Source organism: Rattus rattus, chromosome 1, assembly GCF_011064425.1.
Source record: "Rattus rattus isolate New Zealand chromosome 1, Rrattus_CSIRO_v1, whole genome shotgun sequence".
NCBI classification, from domain to species: Eukaryota; Metazoa; Chordata; class Mammalia; order Rodentia; family Muridae; genus Rattus; species Rattus rattus.
Window position 1 is genome coordinate 118,856,451 of NC_046154.1, and position 12,046 is coordinate 118,868,496.

Consider the following 12,046-nt stretch of genomic DNA (forward strand, 5'->3'; position numbering starts at 1 on the left):
TTGCTGTGATTCTCCAAGAATGGCTTACCACACCTACAAGCAGTAGGTTTTATATTGGATTCTTGCCTTCATTCTCCAAGTCCGGAATTTACGAAGTGTAGGTAGGACAAGGGGAGTGTAACTAGCCATGGACACTGAGTGCCAAGGTTCTCTAGTCAACAAAAATCTGATGTTTTGCCACAAATTGTTGCTGCAGATTTACCTATGTCCTGGGTAACTTCATTAGGAAAAGACTCACAGAAACTTTTGGGGTTTGGGGTGTCTTGTTTTGTTTGTTTTTTGGTGTTCAGATTTCAGCCCATGTCCTTTTCCTCTGTATCTTGTGCTTTTCCATTCTTTTTCTTTGACAGGCTCTAGTGGCTATGTGCCAAGTCCATGAGAACTAGAAGACAGCTGAAGCCTTTCCTAAGGAGCCATGCTCTCAGCCTTCAATCCTCCTAAACGTGAACCATAATTTATATTACTTTTGCTAACTTTCACAAAAAGTTACCTAGACAAATCAGACTTACTTAAAACAAAAAACTTCCTGTTCTTCACGGGATAAATTGTAAATACTTTACACTAAGACACTCCTATTCTCCTAATGATGCCACTACTGACAGACTGGCGCTAAGCATTTAACACTCTGTATCGTTATTTTAACCTTCGTGTAACTTAAATTCCCAGATCAGTAAAGTTCCTTTGAAATCAAAGACTACTTTAGGTTTTTCAAATCCCTAAGGAGTCCTAGATAATGCTATCTAGCATTTTGCAAAAACCTATCATTGATTTATTGATAAAAAATAAAATTCATTTAGCCGGGATTAAAATAGAGATCTAACTGCTAGTAGAAAGACTGCCCATCTTCTCTGACCCAAAACTGTTGGTCAGGACTCAGTCAACAGTTACATAAAATATTCAATGGAAATGCATATTTCATATCTGCATATTATTATGTTATTATTAGCTGTCATTAGGACAGACAGACATCTCTAATTGTCATACAATTGTTTTTAAAATTATTGCAATCAATGGAATTAACTGAGTTAACAATATAAAAAATAGCTTATTGGTTGAAATTATTTTCACACACTTAATATATTTTCATGCACTTCGTATCAACATGCTGGACAGTAAACCTACCTTTGCTGTGAATAACATATAAAACACAATAATCCAAACATCAAGTTTCAGCTAGGATGAAATAAACACTGCCACATGTTACATTCCTTTAAAGTTAATGATCAAGACTATAATTTTAAATGGAATTTATTATGAAGTAAAATCAAAAGAAATGGATTAGGTTTTCAAGTTCTGACCCAACTATGAAATGGCTGGTGTTTGTATTTCCAGCATTGCTGTAGGGCGGTAATGCTCGCTGGACAATTGTAGAGGCTACACTAAAGTTAGCATGTGAATTGTAACCCACCAACACTAACAAGAAGACATGATTTTATTTCAAGTGGCCTTGAAGCAAAGCTTCCATGTGCTCTTCCTTACTTTTATTATTCATTACGTATGGATTTTCTGCTGTCTTTAGAGTAAACCATAATAGCAACACTTCCTTTACTCCAAAATTTTGTAATAGCAGGCAAACAGCAATGACTTGTTAAGTTAAATTTTATAGAAAAAATTGATTCTGGAAGATTAAAGAAAATACCTCAAGGAACTGAATAAGTGCTTGTTTGGGGTCTTCTGGGTTGGGCAAATATTCAATTTGAGCCTTTGAGAAGATATTCTTTACTTCAGAGAGAGTAAATAGTAATCTTGTCATTTCAGTCAGCTGTTCCATGTACTGTTTTTCTATTAAAATGAGATAATGGCACACTTAATAAATATGCATTAAAATTTAAAGTCTTACGTAAGTTGTATATACACTAGTGTACATACATACATATGCTGTAATATATCCTTCAAAATGTTTCAAAAACTCAAATTTTCACAAAATTAAAAACGAAATTAGGCTTTTCATACTAATCATACAATGATCCTAACCCAAAACCTTATTGAGGTATAAAAATCTATTCAAGATATAAAACAAAAAGTACAACCTTTTTCAGGCCAGCTTCAAAGGCCATAAATAACAGTTTTTTTTCTTTTAAAAGCTGTCACACAAAAAACAGAGCTGCATGGAAATTATAAAATGAACAAATCATATTCACCAACTAATAGTAAAACAGAAAAGTAAAATATGTCATGAAAATGGAGCTAATATTTCTAGACACATATTCTTCTTTTCTGGTACACAGTATGTTTCAGATTTCTCTTGTACACAATCACCTTCCTTAGGGGTAAAGCCGCGTGTCACCTGAGGAAGAAGTTTTGTTCTTAGCTCTAAGGAAACCAATGCTTTTAGCTTTGCAGTAGGGATATTTGGCATATGTAATAACAATAAAGTATCGATAAAGAAACGGATTGCAGAAGTACATTTTAAGTATATGCATAGCTAATTATAAGTATATTTTAAGTATTTGATACTAGTGTATTTAATCCAGAGAGCAAAAACTTTCCATAGATGCTGTTTGCATGCCTTAGATGACACTTACCCATGACCTGTTCAGGATTCATATCAATCAGCAAATCAGGTTCAGAGAGGTGTTTTACGTACATTTGCAAAACACAACGGACCCACGATCTTATAGTTAAGGATTGAAAAGATACACAACTTGACTGAGAAAGTGCTTCACATACTGTGCTGCAAAAACAAATTGAGGAACATTAAAAAACCAAAGTGCAATGGGATGCAGAGATGAGAGCTGGCAAGAAACACATTCACACAACTTCAGATGCAAACAGTACTTCACACATGCTGAAAATGAGCACTGCAGATGCACCCAAAAGATACGTTAAACATCTTTGTTTTCACTTCTAATATTCTAATGTTTAATTTTCCCTTTCTATTGTTAGAGTATCTATAGGCTTATGCCAAGAATAAAAAATGTAGGAAGCATGAAACAGCAAGAAGGTATAACCAGGCAATATAATAATATAATAGGTAAGCAATGAAACCCAAACAATATAAACAAACAAAAAATGGCAGTACCAATAGCATTGAACAGATGAGGTAATGACAGAAGCTGTTCAGGACGAATCTCTCTCTGCCTCTTGACTGACCGAACAATCATGTTTTCATCCTTTCCTTAGTCACTTTATAAGCACTCATCATAAAAGACTGCCACACACAAAATTCCAAAACACTATCTTCCAGGAAGTAAAAGACACTTCCTTTGTCTTTCTATTCTTCACACACTCGCATTTTAATCCATAAATATCAGTGTCAAGACTCACAGGGATGGATTTATGTTTGTCCTGAGCTTCGGCAGGCTGAGGTGTTGAGGCCCTTCCCCGTAAGTTGTAAAGCTAAGTAGTACAGAGAACAACCTACCTAACACTACAATCACACACTGATGTACTCAAGGGAAGGCTTGTGCGCTTTCAATGGCCTAACCCTCCGTTTTCTTAAGCCAAACACATAGCTAAGTCTAATCTACGAGGGGCTGCGGGGATAAAATGATTGGCATAGTTTTAGCTTCAACATCACACTATACATCATCAAAACAGTTTTCGTCTTCTCATTTTGTTTTGAGAGTGTTCAGTTAGAGAAGCCAGAGGCTTTCACTGGGATGTCTTCCTTCATTGCCTTTTCACACTGTTTTTGAGACCGGTTCTCTTACCTAGTGCTTGCCATGTGGGGATGGTCAGTAAGTTCCTATGGTCTGCCTACTTATGTATCCTAGTACTGGGGTTACACAGAGTCACTTTTACCTGGGAACTTGGAATCCTCACTTATGCCATCATTTCGTACAACAAACACCATTTCCTCTAAGCTGTCTCCCCAACCCCTAACACAATGTTTAATTAATCAGTTAACTAATTTTGAAATATGGTCTCATTATGTAGTTTTTGCTGTCCTGGAACTTACTATATAGATCGGGCTGACCTCAAACTCAAAGACCTCACTGATTCTGCCTGAGTACAATTAAGGCTCGGCTTAAAACCATTTTTTAAATGGACGTAAATCAGAATTTTAAAAGTTTTAAAAAACTCTAAATTGAAGTTTTCCTTTATAAGAATACAACACAAATTAGTCAGTTATTACCTATATAACTTTCGTATCACTAATTAACAACTTTGTGTTTCAGTTTCTTCAATTGTTACTAATAAAGTATTTTAAAAATAAATACTAGTATATATTCATACATATATGTAAACACACACACACAGAAATCTCTTTTGCTCCCCAGAGAATCTGTGTCTTACATCTCTAAGGTGAACCTCATGTTTCAAAATAAATCTTTTGAATTATACCATAATGCCATGGCCATCATCTGTATTCCCATTTGAGAGAGAGAGGGTGTGTGTGTGTGTGTGTGTGTGTGTGTGTGTGTGTGTGTGGCGTGTGTGTGTGTGTATGTGTGTGTGTGTGTGTGTGTGTGTGTGTGTGTGTATGTGTGTGTGTGTGTGTGTGTGTGTGTGTGTGTGTGTGTGTGTATGTGTGTGTGTATGTGTGTGTGTGTGTGTGTGTATGTGTGTGTGTGTGTGTGTGTGTGTGTGTGTGTGTGTGTGTGTGTGTGTATGTGTGTGTGTGTGTGTGTGTGTGTGTGTGTGTATGTGTGTGTGTGTGTGTGTGTGTGTGTGTGTATGTGTGTGTGTGTGTGTGTGTGTGTGTGTGTGTGTGTGTATGTGTGTGTGTGTGTGTGTGTGTGTGTGTGTATGTGTGTGTGTGTGTGTGTGTGTGTGTGTGTGTGTGTGTGTGTGTGTGTGTGTGTGTGTGTGTGTGTGTGTGTGTGTGTGTGTGAAGGAGAAGCTCAGGAACAGTCAAGGAAGACCAAAAAAACCCCATGGATCTGAAGACTAAGCCCTACCTAAACAGTGCCATGCTGAGAAAACACAGAAAGGAAGAAAGGAAGAAAGAAAGAAAGAAAGAGAGAGAGAGAGAGAGAGAGAGAGAGAGAGAGAGAGAGAGAGAAAGAGAGAGAAAACGTTTGAAAGAGGAAGGTTAGAGTCGTCTTTGTTGGTAGTGAGAACATCACTAAGTATAAAGGCTCTTTAGACCAATGGGCCTACTTTTAAGAGGGCACAGTAACACGTTTGAGCTGAAAACAATACTTGTGTGAAAAAGAACCCACCATCCTCCCTACGCACATCTCTCTGGGTGCAGTTATTGAAGACAATGTAAGAGTTGGGACTCTGACACAAGGAGGTGAGCTCAATAGGGGAGTAAGCCCAAGGTACAGTAATCCTGTAAACAATGGGTGCTCAAATGTGGTCTTGGTGGTGCTGCAACAGCAATTTCTTATATGACTTGTGATGGTTACAGAGGACAGGACAACGTTGTCACTGTGAAGTTTCTTAGTGACACAGCCACACAGTCTTATGTATACACAGCCATCAAAGGAAGGAATCGTACACTTAAAGTTACAGAATTAAAAAGGTTCAGTTTTACAACTTGGTCTTTACTTTGGGGCTTAGGAGTTTCCATGTTAATAAAGGTGAGTGAGTTAAGAGCATTAAAAAAATAAACATTCACTTTTGTTAGACAATACTAGAAGAATTTCTAAAAGCTGATGCTGAATTCTCTCATTTTAGAAGTCAAAGCCCAGTGAGACAACACATGCTTAATGATGCTGCCTAATTAATCTCCTTAGAAAACAAGTGACTCACTGCATCACTGCAGATCCCTACCAGGCAGCTGCCATAAGGGCTACTCCGTCTCACAGGCCTGGGTGAGCTCATCCTCTTCGTCTTGATGCTTTTATAAAGTTCCCATATTACACAACATCTACATTAACTTTACCTCATTTTTTCATATACGTCTCTATATATTACTGAGGTTGTTCCTCATAGCTTCTGTATGACAAAGGCAGAAGATACAATAAGTGCCTTACTGTCTGGCATCAATAGGAGAAGAAGCCCTTGGTCCTGTGAAGGCTCATTTCCCCAGTGTAGGGGATGCCAGGGTGTTGAGGTGGGAGTGGGTAGGCGGGAGGGGGAGCATCTTCATAGAAGCTGGGGGAGAGGGTATGGGACGGGGGGAATTGGAAAAGGGGATAACATTTGAAATGTAAATACATAAACTATCTAGTAAAAAAAAGAGAGAAGTGTCTTGTTCATGATCTCACAAGTATCGAGTCTTTAAAGTTGTCATTAAGTCTAAACCTGAAATAATATACCAGTGTTTTATTGATTCAGCAATGATACCTATACCATTTTTTCTCCCTAAGGAATACAGAAAAGTCACTTTAAGATAACGAGGCAGGCTTACTGAGAGTATGAACTTGTAACACACATATATATACATATGTGTATGTGTAAATCAAACCACTAACTTAGGTTTCATACTACCTGCTAAAATTTTGCCTGACAAATGAGAGGATATATAATAAACATTAGTTTACATTAGAAAAACCCCTTCCAGGGTACTTAAGGGTACATACCTATTTTGTAATAAATGACTTAAATATCTTGCTACAACTTGGGGCCAGATGATATCATCCCAACCAAAGAGCTGCATTATTGATATAACTGGCTGAGGCTGAAGATCTGGTGGTGCTGTGTTTGGCATGTCCACTGCTAGCAGAGTGAAATCTGTATTTAAAAAGAGAAAGTTCAGGTAAGACATTTGCAAATCTCCCCGCCTCGCCTCTAATTACAAGGATTAAAAAAAAAAAAAACCCAATTAAAATGTAACATTCAAAAATGTAATTTCAGTTTAAGCAACTAAATTCATATTGTCAAATGTAAACACCATTTAGATCTCCGAAAAGGTTTAAAAGCATCTAGCTTAGTAATATGATTACAGATATGGCTCCTTCCAATCAAACCAGTAGATTTTATGAATGTGCCTCTATTACTTAGAGACCTATTTAAAAGTATTTCCTGCATCCACTCTTTTTGATTAAGTTAATTTACTTGCCACGCACCACAGGCATTTATGCTCTCCGCCCATACCAACCATTCTCTTCTATTAAACAGTGATCTCCTATGATTAAAGATACCCACTTTCCGCCCTTTCCTGTGCCCTTTTAAGGTTGTCGCAGTACTTTAAGAGGCTAACACAGAAGGGTAAAGGAAGTCTCCACAAAACTCAGAGAGGAAAACTGCACCTCCTCTTTGGAGCTTGTCTGGAGTCACAGATGGAAAAAAAAAAAAGATACCCACTTTCTCCAGAACCCACAATTTGGAAACCAGAGTTCTTCAATCATGTTAAGCAGATAACTTTCCAGAAGTCTGTCAGTTTAATCTGTGCCTACACTCCCACATCAATGTCTCCAGCACTGGCCCCTGGGAAGCTCGCTAACGTGGCTGTGTATCCATTCCCCCTTACTACTGAATTCACACACATGCAACATCAACTGTACCAGTAACATGCTCTTCTTGTGGTACAGCCTCCGGTTGCCTAGGCTCTGTGACTCTCCAGCAGCCATTCTGGCATGATCCTATCTATTTGGAATCCCTTTATCCCAATGACTATCTTCCCCGAGACTTAAACACTCCCATGTTGATACCCAATCACTCGGGATTATCAATTATTATCTCTGTACAACTTCATTCTAAAAACTCTATCTTGAAAATTTTGCTTCACAGCTCCCTTCCTCTAGGACCCAAACTCTATCAATTCTTTGCTTACAACAAACCTATAATCATTTGATTGTACAGCTGTTTCCTATCTCCTCTTTCATGCTTTTTCCTTCTTTAGGCAATTTGATGGCATGGTCCATTCTTACACACATTATACATTACTGTCTTCCTTTCTTTCCTTTGTCCTTTTGTTTGTTTGTTTGAGACAGGGTTTCTCTGTGTAGACTTAGCTGACCTGGCACTAGCTCTGTAGACCAGGCTTGGCTCAAACTCAGAGATCTGCCTGCCTCTGCCTCCAGAATGCTGGAATTAAAGGCATGTGCTGTTCTTGGAATGTGGGAGACTGAACCTAGGCCATGTGCATACTATACAAGAACTCAACACTAAGCTACATGGCTTCTGCACTATTTCCCTTCAACTGTTGCATTTCTTCAATCATCTTCAATCAGTTCAATGATTCTCTGAACTTACAAAAACCACTTCGGGACTACAGCAGGGGTGACTCAGTGTGGAGAGCATTGGCTACATAAGCATGATGTCTTGAGCTGTGATCTTGAACACCCACACGAAAGCCGGGCATGGTAGTGCACATTTATAATTGTGGGGTTAGAGTGTGGTAATAGTGGGTCCTTGGAACTCACTGGCTGAGCAGCCTTAGTTCAGTGAGACACCAAGTCTTAATAAGGCAGAGAACTGTAGAGGAGGACACACAGCTCCACAGGTGCAGGGACATTCGAACTCCCAACCCCATCACCACACACCACACATGCCTCTGCCCATCTCTGTGATCTGGCTGGAATACACACACGCCCTTAGTACACACCTTTAAGGTAACATTAGTTTGTAGAAGTGAAAATTAACTGAGGGGTAAACAAAGTGATGAATCAGAGAAAGATTTAACAGATGACTAAAAAAGATACGCCCAACTCTCAGGAGAAAAGACAGAAAAGAGAGGTGACTTAGAAGAGCAGCACAGGGAGTAAGAGTGGAACTGAGTGCAGAGCAGTTCAGATGAGTGGAGGTCAGAGGCAGTTTGGCCAAACAGATCAGTTCAGTGAGAAGCTGAGAAGCCAGAGTCAACCAGGCAGCTGGGAGAGGACTTTGAGCCGGAACAGCTCAAAGTTGAACCAGCCAGCCAGGGCTCAGAAAGAACTGAAGAGGTGAGCTGATTCAGCAGGATGCCTCTGAGAAACAACTACATCTGGGAAATAAAAGTTACTTCTACGGCTCTCCACCCTAGTTCCCACAGCATCACACTCTCTGGGTTTGCCTCTCACCTACATTCCTTTACAGCGTCCTTCCTTGTTTCTCTTGAGCCGCAAATCTTCACAGGAACACACTGAACTGATTCACAGTGTCCTCTCTTCATCCATTCTGACACCAATAACCATCTTAGCCAGTTTCAAAGACCATTTACCCATGGGTAGTATACAAACAAACCTCCAGCTCGGATCTCTGCTGGGAAGCCTGCTTATTAGATCCAAGTTCTCACTTAATGTATTTAGACTTTAATGAGTACCTTAAAACAAACCAAAACACCCTAAGAACTTAAGAATTTTCAATTTTCTGTCATAAAATAGTTCCTTCATAATCTTATAACGGTCAATTGCTAGTTACTCTAGACACCTTTCAGGAATTATTCTGGTTATATTACCTTATTTACTTAATAAATATCGGTAGGTCTACCTTTCCTTCCTTTAGGTCTGACTATTTCTCACTATCTACACTACAACTTTAGTCCAATTTGGTTTGAGCTGTTTGAATAATTTTCTAACTGCCTTATTTCCCTCTTCGCTTCCCTTTATCTCATCAGCCAGAATGACTATATTTCATCTTTTGAAAAAACACCAACAGCTTCTAATCTCCACGTCAATGTGAAGTCTTTCCAACTGCTCAGAAGGCAGAGGGCAGGCTTCCCATTACTTCTTAAGGACATGTCGGCCTCTCTCTTTCCTATTCTACCCAAGTCTGTGTCGTCCCTCTAGTTCCCTAAGCTCGGTGTCTCATCTCCCTTGAGTCACTGCCTCCCTGAGCACTCCATTTAAACCCTTCTCCCCCTGCCCTATTTTAGTTTGTTTTTGCTGGATGTGGTGTAGCTCGTATGTAATCCGGACTCAGCAAGCTAAGGCAGCAGGATCACAAATCCCCAAAGCCGGGGCAACCAAGCAAGACTCTCAGAAACATCAGCAACAAATGTCTTGGCCCCACCACTCACTAGATCATAACTTCTGTGAGAATGGGGTATTCTGGTTTGTGGTGGTCCCTCTAACTAGTATATCCCAAGTACACGCAAAAGTGAGAATTTAAATAACTTTTTCTTAAGTGAAGGAAATCATCTTCTGTCAACCTAAGTCCATTTCAACTCAGAAATAAATGTCATTGGCTTTGGACTGGTTTGGCATTTACTTTTAGAACCTAGGACAGTGTCAACTAAACTAACGTGAAACTAACTCCTTTGATGATGGTCTAGCATTCTGGATGACAGAATACATTTCAACTTACTATCAATATGTATTATCTCAGATACCACACTAGTTGGAAAACATGACCCTGCCAGTCTTCTGTCCGTGTGTATAGAAAGTCTTTTGTACTTTGTATAAAGGGTGAACTACTCCAAGATTTTCAACTTCTGATCTATTTTTTTTATCATTCATTCCTTCATTTTTAGCTCATCTTTCTTCATCCATCCCAGAATAAAATAAATGCTGATTTAGACCATAGGGACTTTTGTCACTGTTGTTTGTTCAAAGCATTACATTTAAATATATTTTAAAAACCCTTTAAATGAACTCTATTTACATATATGCAGTGATAATACAAATCTCTTATCTATTCTGTAACTTTATAACATATTCTTAGAAGAAAAATATAATGACTTCTTGGGAAACTGGAAAAATGTCCACATATTTAAAATTTTGCCTAATTGTACATGATTTCCATGAATGCCTAAGGACATGTCTTTGGGTCAATAGTCAACATAAATAAAAATTATCATTTAAAATAAAATCTAGGTGAAGTCAGAACACTAACATTCTAAGCATTCCATTCCATCCTGAGCTTACTCTCTTGGTATTAAAAGGCTAAATTTGTTTGTTTCTTTGTTTTTTGTCTTTATACAAATTATCTTATATTTAGTTAACTGCTATAAAGTATGAAAGCATATTACTAATTTACTTTCCAAATAACTGTGAGAATAACAAGTTTGTGAACTTCAGTGAAATATCTGAAAATTACCTTTTATTTTTAATAATCAGTTAATTTTTAATGAATAAATATGTAAGCCAAACACAATTTAAACATGTCATTTGTCTCTTCATATATCACAAGGACTGGTGAGAAGCAAGAGATAGAGGGAAATACTGACAAAAGTCTGCAAAGGGAGAAAGCAATTGGCAATGACTGTTAATGCTGACCTGCAGCGGCATCCGCAAGCTGGGAGAGAGGCACCACTCGTGTCATTCTCTGACTCTTGAGAAAGGAAAAGAAATGCCTCCACAGTGCACCGGCGACGGCAGCCAGGGGGCGCTCTTTAGCCGATAATGAAGACTGCAGGATTAGGTCCACATTCTCTCTCTGAAGTTCCTGACACAATTGCTGACGAATACTCCTAAAAAGAAATAAAAATATATCTAACACTCAAGAAATGAAAGCAGGCTGTTTTCTAAGACTTTTTTTTTTGTTTTTCACATTTATATCCTGTGAAAACTGAAGGAGCATTTGTATAACTGAAACCTTTCTGCCAAGGCATAATATACTTCTTATTATTTGAAGGATGATGAAGAAGGCATATCAAACACCATAAAGTTAATGTTAATTACTAATGTCAACCATTAATTATATGCTTTTTAATATGTCAGATCTAAATGAGAAACAGGCAACTTCAGAATGAGGATCTGCATTTTGCAATTCAAGTATGTCAAGTGATTTAACTTAGAATCTAGGCATAAAAATAGTTTTTTAAACCATTTTTTCCTGAGGGTTTTTCAACACAGATATATTGGGAAGAAGGTAAGAAGAGCATTTGGTTCAGGTATTATATTTCCAATTGAACATTTTTTTCTTGTGTAAAAAAGCAAGCTTTGTGCTGGTGTATAAAACTATGGGGACAATCTTGGCTATTGGAGAAGAGGATATCATTTTCACAGACAATAAAACATTCTGTTCATTAACAAAGCATAATTCAATGCTGTCTTAAATTCTGATTTATTATTAATTACTGTTTGTTAACTTAAAATTTAAGCATCTTTGGAACCTAAGAAACACAGATGCAGAAAATTGAGATTACCAGACAATGAAAAGAAAGAACTATGAGACTTCTCAATGATTGGGAAGAGAGGCATTTAGAAAGCAATCCATTCAGAAGCAAATAAAATGTCGTGTTAAATGTAAAGTACAGCTATTTTCTGTGTGTGATTCCATCAGTGCCACACCATCCTGAAGAGCAGAAGTAACTGTGGATTATCATCCTTCTATTTGCTCTCTTCTG

General features: G+C 38.0%; 1 protein-coding gene and 1 non-coding gene across 2 annotated transcripts in view; one reads left to right on the top strand and one right to left on the bottom strand.

The window, feature by feature from the left end:
- Positions 1-12,046, bottom strand: part of LOC116902795 (protein MMS22-like) — a 112,448-nt gene that overhangs the window by 21,315 nt on the left and 79,087 nt on the right. The window contains exons 14-17 of the mRNA XM_032905135.1: positions 10,974-11,167; positions 6,417-6,567; positions 2,526-2,674; positions 1,640-1,782 (exon numbers count right to left, since the gene is read on the bottom strand). Coding sequence (XP_032761026.1) covers positions 1,640-1,782; positions 2,526-2,674; positions 6,417-6,567; positions 10,974-11,167 — 637 coding nt within the window. The remainder of the gene's footprint in view (positions 1-1,639; positions 1,783-2,525; positions 2,675-6,416; positions 6,568-10,973; positions 11,168-12,046) is intronic.
- Positions 6,997-7,117, top strand: LOC116890604. The gene has a single exon (XR_004386755.1). It is a non-coding gene; the product is annotated as a small nucleolar RNA SNORA26 (small nucleolar RNA).